Source organism: Medicago truncatula, chromosome 5, assembly GCF_003473485.1.
Source record: "Medicago truncatula cultivar Jemalong A17 chromosome 5, MtrunA17r5.0-ANR, whole genome shotgun sequence".
Classification (NCBI taxonomy): Eukaryota; Viridiplantae; Streptophyta; class Magnoliopsida; order Fabales; family Fabaceae; genus Medicago; species Medicago truncatula.
The window spans coordinates 38115285-38137454 of record NC_053046.1 but is presented as its reverse complement, the minus strand read 5'-3'; the positions used below and the strand labels follow the sequence as shown (position 1 = coordinate 38137454).

The 22170-nt window shown below is 34.2% G+C and overlaps 2 protein-coding genes across 2 annotated transcripts; both read right to left on the bottom strand.

The window, feature by feature from the left end:
* Nucleotides 1–8127: 8127 nt before the first annotated feature.
* LOC11434222 (transmembrane protein 256 homolog) lies at nucleotides 8128–11305 on the bottom strand. Its single transcript, XM_003616847.4, has 4 exons — nucleotides 11075–11305; nucleotides 10894–10974; nucleotides 9903–9946; nucleotides 8128–8483 (listed from the first exon to the last, which is right to left on the bottom strand). The coding sequence occupies exons 1-4, from the start codon at nucleotides 11183–11185 to the stop codon at nucleotides 8384–8386; spliced, it is 336 nt and encodes a 111-aa protein (XP_003616895.1). The 5' UTR covers nucleotides 11186–11305; the 3' UTR covers nucleotides 8128–8383.
* A 1308-nt stretch (nucleotides 11306–12613) lies between these two features.
* LOC11432275 (uncharacterized) lies at nucleotides 12614–20644 on the bottom strand. Its single transcript, XM_003616845.4, has 8 exons — nucleotides 20355–20644; nucleotides 16415–19699; nucleotides 15524–16107; nucleotides 14650–15382; nucleotides 14406–14566; nucleotides 13977–14042; nucleotides 13745–13867; nucleotides 12614–13523 (listed from the first exon to the last, which is right to left on the bottom strand). Exons 2-8 carry the CDS (start codon nucleotides 19671–19673, stop codon nucleotides 12780–12782), a joined length of 5670 nt encoding a protein of 1889 aa, XP_003616893.2. The 5' UTR covers nucleotides 19674–19699; nucleotides 20355–20644; the 3' UTR covers nucleotides 12614–12779.
* Nucleotides 20645–22170: the final 1526 nt, after the last annotated feature.

Here is a 22170-nt window from a genome sequence, read left to right as displayed (position 1 = left end):
TAACGTTGGAATTAAATCCAAGTTACTCAAATTTAAAATTAAACATGAGTTCGTGATCAATTTTGATATGTCAAATATTAAAATCACACAACTAATAAAATAGAAGGAGAATTTTAATTTTGAACATGTCATCAAAGTGAAGTCCTTTTCCGACAAGAGTGTATGACACACAAGTCTCTCTTTAAGTCTGAGTCAACCCAGTTTTATTCAATAGAAATCTGAAATTCAGATTCTTTCTTATTTTTAGAGTAACTAATACTCCCTTCCGAACTAAAATCACGCTTGTTCCTTTAACCGATTAACCGTGGGCACATATTAAGGAATTTGCGCATTTTTTCCGATGGTTATTCCGAGAGCAATTCACTAAGGTAACAACCGAATCCATCCACACTAATTGCATAAGAAATCAATTATACATTACCATCCATAGTAACCAATAAAAAGTTCTCTGCAAATGTTGACTTTGCAATAGCAGGGATAAAGTCATATCCAACTTTGATTTCATACTTTTATGTAATTGCATAAAAGTTCTTTAACGACTTCAGAAGTCATGTTCTTACTTAATATCAAAGGAAACAAGCCATGCCGAATGAAATATAGCAAGCGTGGCTTCTCATGTTAAGTAAGATAAACATTGCTTCTTCGGTGAATATTAATGTTGTTGTTTTAAACAACAAGCACTTCATCAAAAGATGTAATTCTATAGCTTGATTTATTCTTAATTTGTTTAGGGACAATTCAACCTCAATAAGTAACTTCTTCGATAGACATAGCAGATCGAAACGTCTTAAAATTGTTGTTTTTGGATTTCCAAATTCTATTATCTACCGAAGTTGTTATTAGGTTGAGTCACGACCAGGTCGCTCTCTTTAAGACGTTTCATGGCACTGCCCAAAATTGTGCAAGGCAGACTATCAACCACGCCGCCTCCAGGATAAAACAAGCCCAGCTACAACTGTTCGATTAACTACTGCACTGTAGAAAACCGTTCGAGAATTACACCTTCAATATGGTACTAAGACCAATCTTTTAATACTGAAACCAATATGGTATTGTAACCACTCAATTATGATGTTGAGACCACTCAAATATGGTGTTACCACCATTCTAATTTTTAACTTCTCCAAATATCAATAGGCATTTCAACCACTCAAATATGGTGCTACGACCATTCTAACATCTAACTTCTCCATGAGTTGAAGAAGAATATATATGTTTAAGATCATTCTTATTATATCGAAAAGGGACTATGATCTTAAAACATTATTTATTCCGAAGAGAATGAATTATCGAAGGGACTATGCTGTTAAGACCATTCTTAATTCCGAAGGGACATTAAACCGAAAAGGGACTATGGTCTTAAGATTACTCTTAATTCCGAAGGGACAGAAAGGAGTAGAAAAAGGAGAAGAACTTGTCAACACAAGTCGAAGGAGGGAGAAGAGAGGAAAAACACAGGAAGCATCAACTGTGAATTTCGGTGTGTGGAATGCACTGTGTGAGCTCTCTATTTATAGAGAAAGTTCACAACTAATAAGTGAGAAACTTTGGGAGCAAGTAATTCTCATATTAGATCTAGTACAAAAATATCTCAAATTGAGTCTCAAAATATATCATATTGAGTACAAAAATATATTATTCAATACATAAATATATTACTGAGTATCAAAATATATTTTAGATCATGTACTAAAATATATTAGATTGCCTTCCCAAATATTTCAGATTGTGTTCCAAAATATTCTAGATTGCGTTCCAAATTATTTTAGCAAAACTTGGGGACTAAGAAAACACTTTCTAATAATGATTAAATTAATTATTTAATTTATCATTTCCAAATAATAAAATATATATCAGTATATTTTTTTTTTCTCAGTGCTTACTTCGTTCACATAACTATGTACCTCTTAGAGGTACACCCCTACTATATAAACACTACTAATGTGTGTGTTCCATTCGATGTGAGACTTCCACTGTTTCAATTCACACAACACTAGTTCTACCCAACATGGGAATTTGTGTTTAGTCTGTTTAACTCAATTTCCACACATGTTCCAACAGGTCAGAATCCCAAATGCCCAACTCCTAGGAAAGATATACTTCTCCAGTCTAAATCCGGGTAGAAATGTCCTATCATGTTTCAACCTGACACTTTACTATTTTATCTGTTTTATTTCTCTTTTGGTGGTCTTTAGTTTAGACTATGTCGAGTTTGTTGTTATTGTGTTCAATTTGTCGAAAAACCCTAAATATGTTTGACCTTTTGGAATTGCATCCTGAGGACATTGCTAATGTGAGATGTCTCCAACCTCGATCTCTTCTAAAACCATCTAATGGTCACTTTCGAGACTACCTGTAGTCAATCTGAGCATACAAAAACCAAAGAAATAATTCATAACCGAGCAAGAATGCAAGATTAAACACCATGAATAGGAGTAGTCTATATTTATGAATAACTTCGCCATGATTTATACATAGGAAGGGATGTGGTATATTTGTGCCCAAAAAACATCATAAAATGGTTATGCATCGAGAAACGCAGAAATTAAACAAACTAGTAAATAACATTATTATACATCATGTCTAAAACTGGCATTATCCATAAATTAATATTGATTGCCATTTTATTGGTCATACAACAAGAAGAACATACATATTTAGTCAAAATAGGCAGGCACACAATTTAGGGGGGTTAACTTATTCAATGACCTAATGAATCCCCACTTAGCCATAATACATCACTTACACTAAGACCAAGGATTAACACGACCTTGATCAGGTTTACTTTCAGTTCGTGATGCCAAAAAAAGATATGGATAATGAGAAATGTACCGCAAGGGGTTGCTAGTTGATGGTGATGGAAGGAAAAGAAGCACATATAACAAAATCACAACGGCGACAAAAATCAGTGCCATAACCAGAAACACATTGGACAACCGACGTAGTTCACTGATAACAGTGTAGAGACCAGCCATGAAAGCCAAAGATAATGCAATAAGAGCGATTCCAAGAAGCGGCATAACGATTTTGAGAGGTAAAGTCAGCAATTCAGTTAACCCAAATGTTGCCCAAAAGAGTATGATGGTAGCACTAATGGAACTGAACAATGATACTGTGATGAAGATAATGAAAGCATGAAACATTGTATGACATAGATTGTGTGCTTTTCCTTCTGCTTCACATGGAACGGCTAAACATGCTGCTACTGAAGCAGTGATTATAAGTGTTGAAACAATTGTAAGGTTGTTTTCTATTCTGTCTTTATATCTTTCAGATACTTTTTCTTTGTTACTTTGTTTCTCACCTGTTTTGGTTGACTTTTCATTGCTTTGTTTTGTTTCACTTTGTTTAGATGCTTCAACATTGTCTAGTGTTTAATTGTCTTCATCTGGTTTTGTTTTTGGTGAATTTGAATCACTTACTTGGGAGTCAATATGGTGTGCTACTCTTCTAGCACTTTGTTCACTTACTTGGGAGTCATTGTACTCTAACCATGCCATTTTTATCTCACTCCGTTCAATATTAGCATAACTTGCTAATAGCTTTTCAACGGTTGAGATGTGTCCATATCTAGCAGCAACATGTAAGGCACTATCATTGTTTTCGTTAAACTTGAACAAAAGTTTTGGAGCATGTTCAATTACAAGATTCACAATGTCATTATTACCATACCAAACTGCAATATGTAGCACTGTATTTTCCATAGGAGTCTCAATTTTTGTTAATTTAGAGAAATCCAACAAGTTCGTTGAAACTCCATATACCAAGAGATATGCTTTACTAAGCAAATCAATTTGATTGTCAAATTTGCAACATTCTGGAAGGATCTCAATGACCTCTGAGGGTTGAATTTCAAGTTCAGGCTCCTTATCACTACTAACATTCCTTGATAAGGCTTCATCTTGCAATGGTTCTGCGAAAAATAATTTTCCCTCCGGACAAGGAGGCATATTATAATCTCTATCGTTGATGAAGGTTGTATGTTGTATCTTGAATCAATGATTGTTGCAGTGACAATTGGAATATATGGCTACAAATAATATTCAACACTGTCATCAGTAGGAAAGAAAACTTGATTAGCGCAATCATCAACTTCAATGTATACAAAAAATTTAGAATGATCAGGTTATACAACCGAGCCCTTGAATTTAATCCGATTTAGTAATGCGGTTTAATCAATGACTCAATGATTTTCGATAACAGTTCAATTTTTAAAACTATGATTTTGATTGATGTCAATTCAGCTTATCCATCTTTTTATTGATGAATAATATTTGTCAATTCTTTTAGAATGTTATCTATAGAGATTGAATGGTACACTCCCTCCCTCGTTAGCCAGTCAACACTACTTAATCAACTGAGCTACACCACTAAATAAATATATTAATATAAATACGTGATGAGAGAAATAAAATGTGTAAAAGAAGTGTAAAATAATACACAAAAGAAATCACCACTCGGAAGATATGGGGATGTTGCACAAATAGGAAAACAAATATTAATTTAAAAAATGCACAAAATTGAGCAATGAATTATAATTTATAGTGACAAGTCCATACCAAAATTGTCTGAACTCTGAAATGCTTCAATTCAAGCTCCCTCAGCAAATATGTTTTGCCCTTGAGTATTAGGTGCAATTATGATCTATATATAGTATATTGTAATTGATTCTTTAAGGTTCGTTACGTGTGAAATGATGATTAATATCTATTTCTTAACAGATGAAAAGGTAAAGGAGCTACACGATCTGTCGCACCTTTTGTTATATTTAAGCTTTTTCCTCTGCAAATCTATTACTACAATTAAAGAACAATTCTTTTCCCTATTCGCAATAAAAATATATATCCTCCCTTTCTTGATTAGGACGATTAAACTAGGTATGAAACTCGTATATATATTTTGTTTACTAAAAGATTCAGATCCCATAATTTGCTTGCAGTTGGTTGACTTAACCATATATTTTGTTATTATATTTCTTATACACATGTTTAAGGAATAAAATAAAACCAATAGCACAATATTAAAAGAGTGAATAATAAATTGGGACAATAGAATGTATCCTATGTTTTAGACTCGGAGGAGATCTCGGGTTTAAGGCCGGCCCAATACATTTATAGGCCTAAATTGAGTTTTAAATTGAGGCATCTAAGTGGAATTCTGCTCATTATTCAAATGGTTTCGCTTATTCTCAAAGTAAAAGACCTTTTTACTCTTACGCAACTTAACATGCGCTAGTGCAAATTGGTACGCGGCTTAAGACAGATAGCATGACTTAAGTCACGCTAGTTCTGTCTCTCGTAGTGTGCATTTTTCAAACAACTATGTCTCTCTTTGTCAATGGAGCATAAAAAATACATTTTTATTGCTGTCTTTCTCCCTCCTAACCCCCAACTTCCACCGAACAAACAATCGTACAAACTCAAATTCTACTCCGGCCTCCGCCGTCGTTCCAATCCCTTTCACCTCCTCTGTACGACTCTTTCCATGGCATTTTCAATCTCCCACCACCTTACCCTAACCCTTACCCCCACAATGATTCCCTCACCCCGACCGTCCTCCTCGATCCGACCCCTCCGCCCTTCCTTCTCCTTATTACACTCATGGCTACTAAGCTTTTTTGGTATTGTTCTATTCTTTTCGCTTTTCTTCCTTTCTTTATTCAGGTCTTATTTATTCTATTTGATTTTGTTTTGTAGCTTGAAAATGGAAAATCTGTAGATTAATATGATTTCTGTGATGGGCCATAATAATTTAGACATTTAATGAATTTGGGTTATAATTTCAATTTTTCAAGGGACAGGGGTTCAATGGATTACATGTTGTGAATTCGGACAAACTCACACCAATGTAAACAAAGATGTGTGGAGCAAAAGGAAGAGGTAATCAATGTGTAAAGTGTCTCCAAGCAACAACAACAAAAAACAGACCTAGTCTAGTGTAGAGCAACACCACAAGCATAAACAAAGAACAAAGATAAGCAATGAAAAAAGGAACAAACACACCAAAAGATTGTTGACCCAGTTCGGTCCAATATGACCTAATCTGGGGGAGAGAGCAGCTCTCCAATCCACTATGATGAAAGTGTTACAAAGAGTTACAAGAAAAATAGCTTGCAAGTTTACATAAGAACAAGACTTAATTTCTACCCATTTGTGTTTCCCACTCTCTCAATAATGAACCCTAAAACAGAAGACACAAGAGGAAGCTTTTGATCCTTCCAATGGTGAAATCTCACTACCCAAGGTGTTTACAATGTTTCCCAACCCAAGAGATCATCACTATAAAGACACTCAACCCTAAAGTTCCCTCCTTTGCAATCCAAGTTTCTCTCTCTTCAGCTCTCCTCCAAAAACTGCACAAGAACACTTAAATACCAGTCTTCAGCTGATAAAATCGTGCCACGATTTTCAAATTGTGTCACGATTGATACGTACGACCCAAGGTACGACCAACCTTATCCTGAAAACTTAACAAGCAAGTTTGAAAATCGTGTCACGATTTGGCACCCTGCAAACCAGCTCACGACATCACAAAATCGTGCCACGATGCCAAATTCGTGTCACGATTTCTCTGTTCTTCCAAACCACAAATTTGAAGCGAAATCTCAACATTACATGTAAATGTCATCTTTTGTCTGTGTGTATGCTACTATGAAGCTACTTCTTCTAGGTGTTCTGCCATATCACCGTGAAGCTACTTCTTCTTTGTTCGATTCATTCTTCTCACCACATCGGTGTTCTGCCATTTTCTTACATGATTTAGGTGATTTATGCTTTAGGTTGTTTTTTCTTTAGATGACTTCTTATCGTTTTTTCTTTAGATGATTTAGGTGTTCTGCCATTCTTTACATGATTTCTGCAAATGAAAAGAGTAACGTTATTGTCTTTTGCTTTAAAAAAATATAATGAGGGATGTAATTGTTATAATATAATTCTTGCATTTAAGTGTGAGATCCTTTACAATACATACAGTGAGTGACTCATACAACAGATAAGGAAGGAAATTTTTGGGATTTGATTTTGTTATATTACCTAGCTGATTGCGTCCATTTGCCTTACTCTTGCTTTATTCTGCTACCAATTCTAGATACAACTATTCTTTTTAATGCTAGCAATAACAAAAATAAACGTGTGTGACGCTGTGTAGAGGGAAGTTCATTTCTCTATCATGATGAGAAATTCATCACTCACAGTTTTATCTAATTTGTTTTTGATATCTTGCTTCATAATCATCCATCACATTAATTTAATGGATCTTTGTCTAATTTATCTTTTGTACTCTCTTTGTATCTAAGTACAATTTTTCCTTCCTTTTAGGTGGGCTATAATGTTTATAGGAAAAAAATTGGTTTTTATTTAGTGATTGAGACTTGAGTATTTCAGAGAAAGATTTGAAAAAGAGAGGTTAGTTTACTGACTGATAAGTATTAGAACGTTGGAGAATGATTTGAAAAACATGTCAGTTCATCACTTTAGTATTGGAAGAATATGTCAATGAATTATATTTTCATGCCTTTCATGCTATCACTTTCCAAATATTTTTTACCATTTTGTGCAAAAAAGTGTCAAATGTAGAAAATTTGGTTGGTTTTACATAGTTTTTTCTGAGTTAATTATTATATTTCATCTACATAACTTTCTTCTAATTTTTTCTTTGTTATAAAAGGTATAACATTGTTTTCTGTCAAGCTTCATTGATTATATAACAATGATTTAAACTAACTTCAATTGGATCATGTAAGGTTCATTCCATATGAGAGAAACTGAAAAGAATGGCCGGAAAAGCCGGGTCATTGATCTAGCCCTTAAAGACACAGAGTAATGTAATTTTTCAATTATCTTCTTTAGCTCTATTGCCTGTTTTGGCTGATTTTCTTATGTTGATCGTTTTTTATTTTTTAACTGCTGTTATTATTATGATCTTCGTATTTAATAGTAACATATACCAGTTTATTTTCATCTTCTATGTTATGTCTGTTTTTAAAATTGGTTTGTCAAGTTGCTCTAATAATATAAATTTTGTTTATTGCCTAGCGTTCCCATCATCAGCCGTGGATTATGCTATTTGTGTTAATGATTTAATTCTAAAGTTGAGCCATGCTATTTATCCCGAAGGATTTTATCCCGATAGTGTCCCGAATTGATTTTCACCATTAATTCTGCAATTAATACAATAAATGGATGGACAGGATACAAGGTGATTTGGTGATGCAGTTACTTTTACACCATCGTGATAATGTCGGGAACACATCTCTTGGGACAAATAGCATTAATCTTTTTTACAAATGAGGTAACAGGCTACACAATTGTCTAAATTAATGATAGTGCAATTGCTTATTAACAAACACTTGATAGATGTTGTAGCAGCATGGTGGGCGAAGTCATCAGAAAAACAAGCTACCCCAGGCTGCTATAAATGCAAAACCGCCAAATGGAGCCAAGGTTGAATATTTCCTATCTTCGAGAAATGCAACAGTATAACACCTATAAGTTCAAACATTTCTTCAATATCGTCAAAGATAAATGTAGTTTTAATCAAATTCTGTTTTTCACAAATATTTCATGGCAAAAAGCAGATAGCAATAGAAGAGCTCAAATCCTTGTTCTAGACTTAGTCTTGATAAAGGGTATACGGCAATAGCAAGTTAAGGTCGACTATGACCTAAGTGAATCGTTGAATCATCGGACAAAGACACTAGAAAATCAACCTAAATGTTTAACATGAAAAACAATTCCGTTGCAGATCAAGGATCTCTTTTGTTTACTACAAAAAATTTAAGCATGAAGTATCTTCTGGTTAACTAATCAAAAGGTTATAGTCCATTATCCATCCAATATGTTTACCATCAAGTGATCAAGTAAGAACACAATTATTGGTAACAACTCATTAAAATCAACTAAATAAAACCATGGGAAGTAAATTCTAAAACTTATCACTCATTTGTAGCATAAAGGTGAAGAAGCAATTCCATTGCAGATCTCCAAAATGTTACAGGTAATTGGATTACCTACCAAGAAGATATTGAATGTCAGATTTGAGGCTACTCTGATAATATTTTCCAAACTCCACTTTATCATAAATCCACCTTTGTCACATTGATCTGTGCTTTTCTTAGATGGTAGGACCCTCTGACCACAAATAGTGAAATAAGGGGTATCAAGAATCTCCTACAATGGTACCAAACAGCTGAATTCCAGGGAATGGGCGTCAATCCCAAGTTGTTAGGTTGTTTCCCCATTAAAAACTGAACAATTATAAACCGTATTCACATCACCCTTCTACTACCTATATGGAGACCTCATCTTCATTGAGTACTGTAGATTTCTTTAATACGAAGCACCGAAACATGTAGGCACCGTTAATAATGAGAAAATAGTTTGTTCAAAAATAATGAGAAAATAGAATAATTGAATGTAACCACACATGTTCGTGTCATGTAAATGTCGGACACCAACATGTGTAAGATACGCCTTCAATTTAAAGTGTTGATTCTACATAGTCTTTAAGTATGTACTCGCGTTCGCAAAATCTTGTGACATATCTCACTCTCAGATCATTGTTACCCATTATGTCACATGAGCATCGCCGCGAGTATCCGGCAGAGACTCTATATTTACTGATTTCATTCTAATAATAATTTGGATCTGGAACCTTAATTCAGTAAGAGCAGTTATATCTAGTTCCATCATCAACACAAATAATTCCTATTCCTAAGCAGTAGTGACATCTTTCAAATCCCACAGCGGTAGTGACATCTTTCACTATGCCTACTTTTGATTTCTCACACCCCTTCACCCCAAATATTATAGAGATAAATAAAGCAACTTGACAAACAATTATTCAGAAATCAGATATCAAATAAGAATCACAAATAGCTAGAAGTAAATTTTAAGAGAACTTACGTCCCAGAGAAAGCCAAGATTCCAGCTGTTAAAAGCCCTCCAAACTGCACAAAGAAAATGAGGAGTGAAAAAACATGATGATTTTCATTTCCCAGTAACCATATATGAAGACTGTGTTTGATTCTAGGGTGATTAAATATTAAAAATTGATTTTGTAAAATTGATTCTGAACAAAATTAGTTGAATGTAAAATGGTTTACATTTGGATATATTTATGTAGAAAAGGGTTGAACAATGAATAGTAGGCTAAAAATTCCAAATTCTAGCTTCAAGTTAGAGTCCATTCTAGACAAAAACGTTCAAGCATGTCAAAATCAATTTCACACTTCCAGAATTAAACATATACATAGTGTGTGTTTGGTTATGCTGTGACCAAAATTGATTAATCCAGACTAAAAGTGAGCTAAAACTGAAGTGATTTTTGTTTGGATACACATGTAAAAGTGAGTTGAAGTAAAAATCAATTTTAGAATAAAAAGCTTCAAGTTAGAGTCAATTCTACTTCAGAGCAACCAAATATGTCAAAATCAATTTTAGAATCAAAAACTCCAAAATCAAGCTTTAAGTTAGAATCAGTTCTATTACAGAGCAATCAAATATGTCAAAATCAATCTAAGAATCAAAAGCTCCAAATTCTAGCTTCAATATATAATCAATTCTACTAAGGAGAAACTAAATATGTCAAAATCAATTCCTAGAATCAAAAGCTCCAAATTTTAGCTTCAAGTTATGATCAATTGTACTCGAAGAGCAACCAAATATGTCAAAATCAATTTTAGAATTAAAAGCTCTAAATTCTAGCTTCAAGTTAGAATCATATCAACATCTCAAAAATCGATTTTGAGTTTTTGACTCACTTTTACAGGAATGTATCCAAACATAAATCACTTTACCATCATCTCTAATTCAGTCAGAATCAATTCAGTCAAAATCAATTTTTCTCAATGCAAAACCAAACATACACAATAGTAATTAAGAAATGGGAACTTACAACATTGGGATTTTTTGTAATTGGAGCTGAAACCAACGCAGCAGTGTGAACCAAATGGTAGAGAGAAGCTGTATGCCAAACCTATTCACAAATAACATTCAAAATTAGAAATTAATTAAATAAAAATTGAAGCTTTATGATGAAATAGAAGTGAAAATGAATTGGGGTAAAAGGAAGATACATCTTTGTAAGTGGGGTTTTGGGGTTTGAAAGCGTGTGCGCCATAGGTTCCTAATCCAAGTGCTGCTACACCTGAAATTGCAGCGACTTTGTGCCAAATTAGAGGATTCATTTTCTTCTATTTGATTTTCACTGTTTCTTCCTTTCTTCTCTCAATGCAGTAACATATTAGACTCTGTTTGTTGGTTCTTCTTGACTCTTGAGAACTTGGAAGTAGTAATAACTTTTTTCAATTGAAAAATGTATATTTTATGTCAAATTTTTTTTTTTAGTTTTTTACAAAAATATTTTTTTTTTTTTTGTTGATTTTGAAAACGTTAACTTCTTTTAGACACCGTGAGTATAATTAGGGACATATAATATACGTAGGGGTTACTTGCATTTTTCAATTATTCAACTACGCGAAACCTTAAATCGTTAGGTTGTTTGATAGAAAGAAAATAATAATAATAATAATCTCTTTGGACCAATCACGAAGTAAATTTTTTTATTTGATAATAAAATAATAATAATAATTGTGAGAATTGGTTTTTCTTTTTTCTTTTTTTCTTCTAGTGTTTATTGTCTTGATATTTGGAGGATAGGTTCATTAGTTTTAGTTATTGACCATTCTATAGTGCACAAAACCACTAGTCAACTCAATTTACGGTCCATTGATACATGGTATGCCTAAGTCTCAAATTGAGTACCTCAAGGTGTAAGAACAAACCAACCAAGTGCCTTCTGAGAGAGATAAACATCTACAATCAATTGATCAGTATAACAAAACTCAACTTTAATTGTCTAGAAGAATTGAGGTAGCCCCCTCCTCTAGATTGTGTGTTGATGAGTCCCATATAAGTCATTCTGGTAGCTTTGTATGTGGTGGTCTAGTTAGAGATTCACATGGCAAATTCATTTCAGGGTTTGTTTCTATAACAAGGTGGGATCCTATAATGTTGTTTGAGCCGATGTTTAATACCTCAATCTCACTTGTGTGGAATTTGAGATGGGCTGCAAAGTAGTTGTTGATATGGTTAACTCGAAACTCACTCATGTTGCTTTTCTTCAACCTCTCTTACACGAGATTGCACTTCTTCACAGCCCTTCATCAGAACTTCTATTCGTCACATAGTAATGATATTGATTTTATTGTTAACCCACAATTGATATACAAGGGTATTGATATATTAATAGTGGCATTCCTTCAAAGAAAAAGCCTCATTGATCTTGAAATATTATCATCAATAGTTAGAACTCAGGAGGGTGGAGAGAACCAGCTGTTATATGCAATGTGATGAATAATAATGTAGGAATATAGAATAATTTGTGTCATTAATGTGGAATCTGAATATTGGGCCATAGAGTTGAGTTTCATTTGTTACATTTGAGTTTTGACCGTATTTTCTTCACTAATGCAAACTGCTTGATTACCATTGGTACATGCACAAGAGTTTTGATCTTCTTGATTTTTTGCAACGGCAATGCATATCAACAGAACTGTTTACATGCATTGATATAAACAAATTATAAAATCATAATAAAATATGAAAGCTTAGAATTACTAAATTTTAATTTTGTTTCAATCAATAGCATAAATTCCTATCTTATCTTATAAAGTGTATCTATTACATTTAGGATATTTAATATCTTTATTTAGTGAATTCATTTAGCCTCCAAAACTTAATAAATTTGGCCATTTAAAATGCAATAAATACGAAAAATCCTCAAGAAGGATTTCTTGCAATAATGTGGTTGTATTGAAACTGACTACGTAGAGCAGACCATTTATAATCGACCTCAAATATTTGTTGCCGAGCTTTCATTTGATCTTCCACAATTTGATTTTTGTCTTTCCTCAAATTCTCCAGCTCAGTTTTGTAGCCTATAGTTTCTTGAATGCATTTATCCTTCTCCTCTTGAAGATGTATTATTTCTTTCTCCAATTGAATGATCTGTTCCTTTAAAGCCGCTTCCCTCTGTTGAGCATCATCCAAGGAACTGTTTGCTTTGGAAATTTTGGAAGAAAGAGTAATGGCTGCCTCATCGTGTTGAGCTTCGGTCACAGAAAATTTGTCTATGGTAATAAAGGCATGCTTGAAAGAGCATAGGATGCTTGGGAATTCTGTGTGCATAGTGTCTATTATAGCTTGAAGTCCATCTGATAGAGCTGCATCTTGTAAAGAAAGGTGGGACAAGAAGTTAAGCGCCGTTAGAAGGCAAAGGCTGTTAGCCTCTGAGCTAGCTATGTCCTTCAGAGGCATCCTCAAAGACTCTTCCAGGTCAGAAAGGGCCTTTGCAACTAAGTTATCTGCAGTCACTTCAGAAACACAAAGTGTGGTTATTTGGCCTTCATCATACTCTTCCATAGGATTGAGATCATTGGCCCCCAAGTCTTCTCCTATATATATAGGGTGGACTTCGTTTTCTTTATTTGTGTAAGTCTCAGTTTGGCTGAAGCTGATTTCATACTGGGAAGAATAAAAACAGAAAAGGCTTTACCAGTTAGCCATAACAGTTTCTTGGATGAAGAGTAAGTTAAAATGAGTATGATCACTGTGATAGTAACAAATTTGTGAAAGTTATAGTTTATGTTCCAATATTTAGTACTTCAGTTTCTTGATCCTACTTCTTCCAAATAATAAATCAGCACTATTTTGTCGGAAATGCCATCTGCATACAGGAAACTTACATGTGAATGCAGTCTACATTGAGATGTAGCTAATGAGCATGAATGTGAACTATCGGATTCAGAAAGAATTGACGAAGCTACTGTCTCCGCATTCATTGATTCTGTTCCCTCTTCAGTAACCCTCTGCACAAGAACAAATGATTTGTAAACTGTAACGTTGTAGTAGTAACTTTCCGTATTCAAAATAGCAATAAGCGTATTACATTTTTTAAGGACTTTCAACAGTACTTACAGATTCTCCAAGTGGCTTTTGTTGGTTCAAACACGGTTCAGCCATTGAATGTTCCTTAACCAACTCCTACACAGTGCAATGGACAAATTTATAAAGAATAACCTTAAGACATCTGTTTCCACCAACGCTGAGAAAAGGGTTATAGCAGATGAATATTCAAGAAAGAATATTCCATCTACAAGTTCTTTATATTCCTATACCTCCACAACTTCATTGTGTGGTAAATAGGGAAAAGAAAAAGTTGCAGGTGTATGGTGTGAAAATATCATAGTAAATATAAAAATTACTAGGAAATGGCCTTTCAACCGGTTCTGAATTTGTTAATTTAACTTCAATAACAAACAAATTTGATCATGTGCAGTTGCTTGAATCAACTCTTCTCCATCTAATATATCTGGTTTCTTAAAAGAGGAAAAAGTAATATCGTACCTCTGTCAAGTTTGGTAAAGGAATAGGGGACAGTTTCTGCTCCTGTGATTCTAAATCTTGTATCTCTTTGTTTTTGTTCTTCGATGTAAGAAACACGTGTCCGTTTGTTGTACAACTTATGTCGTGTAAGTGGGGACGGAGATAGAAATCAAATTCCTTGTCTAAAATAACATAGTGTACTAAGTTATAATCTTTGAGAAAACAAAAGCACATAATGAAACAAAGGGAGTATTATAGAGCATACCCCGATCAAAGCTTTGTAGCATGTCCTCAACAGTAGTTGTTGAAGTTATTGAGAATTTTGGACAATTGTGCACCAAAAGATTGGTCAGAGTCTGAAACTCAACAATCCCTTGACATATATTATTAAAGTTTGGCAGTTGCATTAGCATTACATGTTTCAGTTTCGGAAGCGAAACTTCCACTCTCCCATCTCTCGCACCAAGACCAACTTTAAACAAATGAACTAGACTAGAGTCTTGATTGAGGGTCAGATATTCCAGTTCTGGAAACACATGGGATGTGCGGATATAAAACAAATGCTTCAATTTGTTACAGTGTGTGACAAGAAGAAACTTTAGCTGTGAGAAGCAAACTTGAGGACTCTGGACATTTTCATTTTCTTCAGCGTCATCTTCAATGATTTGATCCAATTCATCACACTGTTCTACCACTAGGATCTTCAACAGAGGCAGGACTCTCAAGACAGAAATGGAGAAGATAGACTTTAGTTTTGGACAATTGCAAATGTTTATTTTGTGAAGATGTTGAAGGCTCAAACTATGTTTGGCACCCATCCATATATACATTAGCTTTGGCAAATTGACACACTTAAGGTCTTCTAACCAAGATATCACTTGTTGTCCATTCTCACTTGGGAATCCCTTCATTTGAAATATGCCTTCAATTTCTGATCCGTTCTCAATAATAAAAGACATTAACTTCTTCTCAATACTCATACTTGTTTCTCCTTCGTCCTGTAATAGCATACTTAACATTAAGTCTGATAGGAATGTTAACAATTTCTGATAGACATGTGGGAACAGTATAAAACAGAATATAATAGACACAAATGCATGTTATAAGAAAGACAATGAGAGGGAGAAAAGGAGTTTTACTGTTTTATCAGAACTAAGATCGGAGTGTGTGGCTACAGAATCAACCATCAAATTATTCATTGATAGACTAACATCGTTCATGACAAGAAGTTGCAAAGACGAGCATGTTGCATGGTAGTTTTCTGGACAAATGGCAATCATATTTGGTATATCGTAGAGTGCAACTTTTCCCAAAACCGGAAGCTCAATTTGGTACTTGTTTGGATATTGATGGGAACAATGGCCAAATATATATTTCAACTCAGGAGTGTCTGTGATTTCTATAGCTTCCAATTTTACCAGTCCTCTTGCAAATGAAATGGGTAATATACACTTGAGCAGATGACATCTCATAACACTAATCTTTTTCAAACTTTGGAACATTGATGTAAAACTCTGAAAGTCATGATCATCCTGAACTATTTCTCCCCGTCTATTTTTCTGATCTCTTCCATAAGTTACTAATTGCTTTAAACCATGGCAATCTTGTATTGTCAATTCTTCCAATGAAGTCAAGGTTTTAGCAGTGGACGCTATGAACAATGAACCCAGCATCGGACATGATATTAGTGTTAACCTTATAAGGCTGGGAAGACCAAATGATCCTGAAAAGTAGTAACACAGTAGCAACATCATGACCTTGTATATTAGAAATGATCTATAATTATTGTTGCATCTACAATTTATGGTCATCAAGCAAATTTCAAATCAATGACTTTGTTTTTCTTACCAATTTCATAAAAACGGGAAAATCACCATGAATTTTATATAGACAGAATACACACTTTGGAGTGGAAAATACATATCAATTCTTGAGCTGTTTTTGATAACTTTTAGAAACTACTAATACTTCATTGAATAGCACCAATTTAACATAAGAGTTACATCAAGAGTAAGTGGATGTTTGTGTACCTGAGGGAAATGCAGTGCCAATATCCTCAACGATTTGATCGAGCTGATTGCACTTTTCTATCTTTAGCGCTTTCAATTGAGGTAGCCCTCCTGCCATACAGGATGAGAAGATACATTTTAATCTTCTACATCCACTTATCTCCATTTGTTGAAGATTTTGGAATAGGAGGTTTGTTGATTCTACGCTACTCTTGCATAAATACCTGAGCTGAGGTAGATTCTCCAAATACAACATTTCCAAACACGATGTCAGTGGATCTTTTTCTCCATCATTGGTTAGTCCTACTAGCTGAAAGATACCTTCTAACTCACAGTTATTGACTCGAACTTCTGTTATATTTTGCAAAGTTTGGTGTGAAGCTTCATTGATTCTCGGATTGTTGTGTAAAGCCATGCAAGTATTGATAGACACCATGAAAAACTCTCCACAATTTTGCAAATTGAATTGAAGCAGGGATGGCCACATTAGATAACAATCTTCTGGACAAATGCTATTGATATTTGGCAAGTTAACAAGAGTAAGCTCTTCCAGGGCTGAAAGCTCGATGATCTTGAGTTCATTTTGATTCTGACCATCATTGTGTGTGCTTTGACCAAATACGTATTTCAAATTCTCATTACATACAATTTCCAAACACTCCAATTGTACAAGGCCTTGAGCCAAAGTGATTGGGATTATGTATTCCAGCACACCACACTCTCTAACATGGAACTTTTTTAATTTTGGAAACAACAGTAGTCTGTAATCATATGCACTTATCTCATCTCTATCATCATCGATTAGTATATGCTGAAGTTCAGGACAAGATAATACTTGTAATTTTTCCAGTTGCGCCAGATTTTGAGCAACTGCAAGTGTGAAGAGACGTGTTAGCTTTGGACAATGACTTATATATAGGTCTTCTAGATTCTCAAAATGACCACTAAGAGGCATTTGACCATTGTATAAAGCTCCCAAATGCTTCATGTGCTCAATCCTTAGCCAATGCAACTTGCAGAAGAAAAGAGTTCCTACCTCGATCAGACAAGTGTCAACCAAACATTCTATCCCCTTAGAATCACGTATCAGAAGCTCTTTTAAATGATTCATACTTTGAAATACGTCAGGGATAATATTTTTAGCACCTCCCTCAATACCTGCTATACACAAGACCTCTGCCTTTTCGGCCAAATCCTTGATCGCGGCATTAGATGTATCCAAATAACTCAGAAACAAAGTTCTGTGATGATTGAGAAACTCGTCCTGGAAACCGGAAAACATGCTTCCTAATTGTATTTGATACCTCTGTAACACTTGGGGGACACTAAACTCTTTTAAGAATTCAACTTCCCATTTCGATCTACAGTCAGCAAAGAACAGTTCTTCCAGCTCTGTGTGTCTCGCAATCACTTCAAACGGATTCCTTTCCATGCCACATTCTGACAAATCCAACAATCTTAAGTTTGTCAATTGTGTAACCACATCAGGTAATTCAACGAAGGAACAATCACACAATGTAATACTTTCAAGTTTCTTCATATCTCCCACAAATGAGATATCAACTAAATCCCACTTACTGAAGAGTATGCAACGAAGATTCGTCAATGATTTTAATGATGTAGTCAACAATGGCCTTCTCTCCCGACCCTTGTTGTAAAGAAACAAAACTCTAAGCATTCTCATTCCCTTGAAAATTTCATCTGATACCTGTGTATATGTGTGAATCTGTAAAAAGTCAAGATTGGAACAATCCAAACTATTTGGAAATTTCTCACACCATAGATATCTTAATGAAGTATGTTCCAAAGTCATAATATCCTTTTCTGAGGCACACTTGATCTCATTCTCCGCAATCCAATGGGCTACATTGCGAACTAAGTCATGCATTTTGACACATTTTCCTTCATTAACATCTAGCAACAAACAAGAACTTATGAGCTTATTTTTAGCCACAGTTACTTCGTTCCTTGCCCCTTCATATGAGTGAACTTCTCCAACTATGCCAAGCCCGATTGCAGACCTAGTTAAAAACTCCACAGGAATTTCACAATCTTCAGGAAATACAGAACACAACAAGAAAAGTGACTTGGCCTCTTCAGTGTCCAAATTATCATAGCTTAGTTGCAAGCACTTGTACGGGTTTTGCAAACCTTTTTCAATATTAACAGGTTTTGAACTTCTCAATCTATCCAATGCCACCTTCCATTCCACCTCAGCCTTGCCTTTCAAGCTGCTAGCCACTGCTACAGTGGCGACAGGCAAGCCTTTACATTCATTTGAAATTTCTCTAGCCATATTCTTTATAGAAATCCAAGTTCCTTCAGATATCAGTGCTTGCTTTTGGAAAAGATCCCACGTTTCATCGTTGGTTAGTGTTGATAACTGAATTTTTTTCTGGCAATCCATCAAAGTACAAACTGCTTCAGATCTACTGGTAATGAGAATCTTGCAACCTTTATGATGTTCAATAGAAGGAATCCCTATGGCATCAAAATCTAGCATTTGCCACACGTCGTCCAGAATCACAAGAACCCTATCTTCTTGTGTTAACCTCATGCATAAGCGTTTTGATCTGTCCATTTCGTCTTTTTCTTGGAATTCAAATTCGAGAGAGCCTGCAATTTTTTCTTGGATCCTTTCCACTTCTACAGTACTAGATATAGGCACAAAAAGCACTTGATCAAAAAGATTACCACACCTCTTGCCTACTTCCATTGCAAGCATTGTTTTACCACAACCCCCCATCCCATACAATCCAATCATAGTAACATCGTCATCTTTCAAAGCACACATAAGTTCTTCATAAGCAGGTTTTCTACTATCAAACTCCCAACATCTTTCAGCAGAAAAATAGCCTGCTGAAAGTGAAGCAGGGCGTTCGATCTCTATATACTGTCTACCTTCTTCAATGTACAATTTAAGGTTCCTTTTTTTCTTTGATAACTTCCTGCCTACGCTGTATCGCCAAATCCAATTTGGACAGTGCCCGAAACATGAGTTCTTCTCTGATTTTGCCATTTGTAGTAACTGATCAACATTGTCCATGGCAATGTTAGCATCCTTTAACCACTTCTCAACAACCTCAGCAGTCTTTCTAGTTTGCTTCTTGGCTCGTGTGACGCGGTCTTGGACACTATCTCTTATTGCAGCCAAATTACTTTCTTCTTTTGCAAGGTCTTGAACAAAATTGTTGAAGCAGCACGGATAACTTAATTGACCTATCACACCGCACACCAAATCTCTCGAAATAGCAGATGCAAATCCATAAAGGTATTCCATTAGTTTAATGCGACTTCTTACTTGGCCTAATGAAAAGAGCGACAAGCATGTTATAATTATGGATTAGAAATGCTACTGCTCCATATGGTCCGTATTATATTTAAAGATATGATAACAAATAATCAAGGTATGGATTAATTCTCTTTTTCTTCTTTTGAAGTTAAGGGACCCACTTACATCTCAATAAAGTTAAGGAAACAATTGTTAAAAACTGTGTCAGATTAGCTTTTTCACTTCTTAAACCTATTGAATAGCTCAAACTGTGAAACAAATTAACTTTTTCATTTCCTCTTTTAGTAACAATGAAAAACAATGTTTTGTCATTTTCAAAATTTCTAAAAATGCATGATCTATTTTAAAAAATTGTAAAAGAGAATGATGTTAGAACTATATTCTAATTTGTTTATTATTCCAAGTAAAAATATAAACAAGAAACATAAGAAGTAAACAGAGCCGATTTTTAAAGAATTAGAAAATAAAAATCTGAGGTTTAACTAGTAATCTGATATATGAATCAAAAAATTTTAACTGAGTTAGAAGTATATTACATTATTTCTACTTTAATTGCATACAAAATAGAAAAATTTCCAAAAACAAACCAGACAAGAAACTAATTTGCAACTCAGAACATTGGTTACTAAGAAACATCATGATGAAAAGAAAAAAAGGTGTTACAATTACCTTGTTTTGTAGACTTTCAGCACAAGCTTGGTACTAATTTGAAGGGTGTTCCAATTTCCAACCTGAATTTCTATTACTACAACTAAGAAGCAACAAAGACTTAGAAAAGTATGAAGTATCCCACATGCTAACAAGTTGACCTGTGAACGTTGACCCTTCATTCAAAAGTCTTTCTAGAGTGAGGAAGTGCATGGTTAGTATCACGGTGAATTCACAAATACTTTCATAAAAATTACATGTTTACGTTAATAAAATTTAAATTTGAATGAATTGATTATATAAAATCGACTTCAACTAATAATGTGTTAAAAATTGATTTACGTTTGAATACATTCACTGAAAATTGTGTTCAACAAGAGATTTGAGTGTAAAATTCAGTTTTATAATTAAAATCTCCAATTTATAGCTTCAGATTAAAAATCAATTTTATAATCAAAATGGAGGTTTGATAGTTCAACCGGTTTGAAATAAAGGATTAAAAGAGTCTAGGAGTTAAAATCCAAATTCAAGTCTTGACAATTTTGACTTCTTAAAAAGTGAAAATTCCAGCAACTCAATAAGTCGATGTGATTTCAATGAAACCTTGTGATACCAAACATACACTAAATGTTTTACGTGGTCCACGATTAATCAATTTTTTCAACCATTCAATCATTCTAATTCTTAAGATCATGTTATGGCTTATGTGGACTGTAGCTGTGCATATGCTATCTAGTTTAATCTCTATTGCACACAAGGTGTTCGAGAAAATACCACAGTGAAGGACTAAGCAGTTTGAGTGATTAGTTTGGTCTGGGCTGTGGAGGGAATTTGGAAAATGATGATGTGTGGTACTCCCTCCGTTTCAAAATACAAGCAAAATTCACTTTTTAGATTCAATTAAATGAATGAACCTAAAAAGTGAATTTTGCTTATACTTTAAAACGGAGGGAGTAGCTCTTAGATACATGGTATCATTGTATGGATGTGAGCAATCCAACGGTTAAAAATGGTGGTTTTCATTATTATATTTTAATTCCATTTATCTTTCTATGTGATGTGTTTTGAATATGAGGTGTTTTTATGTTTGTGAAAATTACTTGCTCAAAATGGATTACTTGCTCAAAATGCGACTTACTATCGGAAAAGTCTTTGAAAGAAATAATTTGTTAAAATAATCTTTAATCTGTAAGTACCAAAGTGATTGACTTACGATTTGATGACTCAATGATTAATTTGAGTTTTCACTTAAGTCAGAGACCAAAATGACAACACCATACACTTTGGATGACTAGATGGTGGTTTGTCCAAAAAAACAAGAGATATTGTTATTGAAGGACAAGGTTTCTACAAGCATTAGCTATTATTACTCTTTCTCTTGCATAAATGTGGGTCTATCGCATACTTTATTCAACTTCTTTCATCATATTTTTAAAAAATATTAATCATTGTTGAAATGTTTTTTTAAGAAGCATTGTTGTTTGGTTGCAATGAATTCGTGTTTATTAGACACTTACAATGAAAATGAAATAAAGATGTCATGTGACGTATGAAGATAATTTAGTCTATATTTAATATTACAGTGGATATATCATAATCACGACCGTAGTTTTTTTTTTAACTACACTTTGTAATTTCTATAAAATTATAGCGGATCATCGTAATTCTAACATACTCACCATCTAATATCAAAATACACTTACGTTGTTTCTTTATTAAAAGCATCATTGAAGTTGCTCTAACCTCTCCTTGGTTTATTTAAATATATACCACCTCCCCTCTATTTCATCAAAGAAAGAACAATGACTCCCCCTACTGTTATTCGTGTAATCCATTT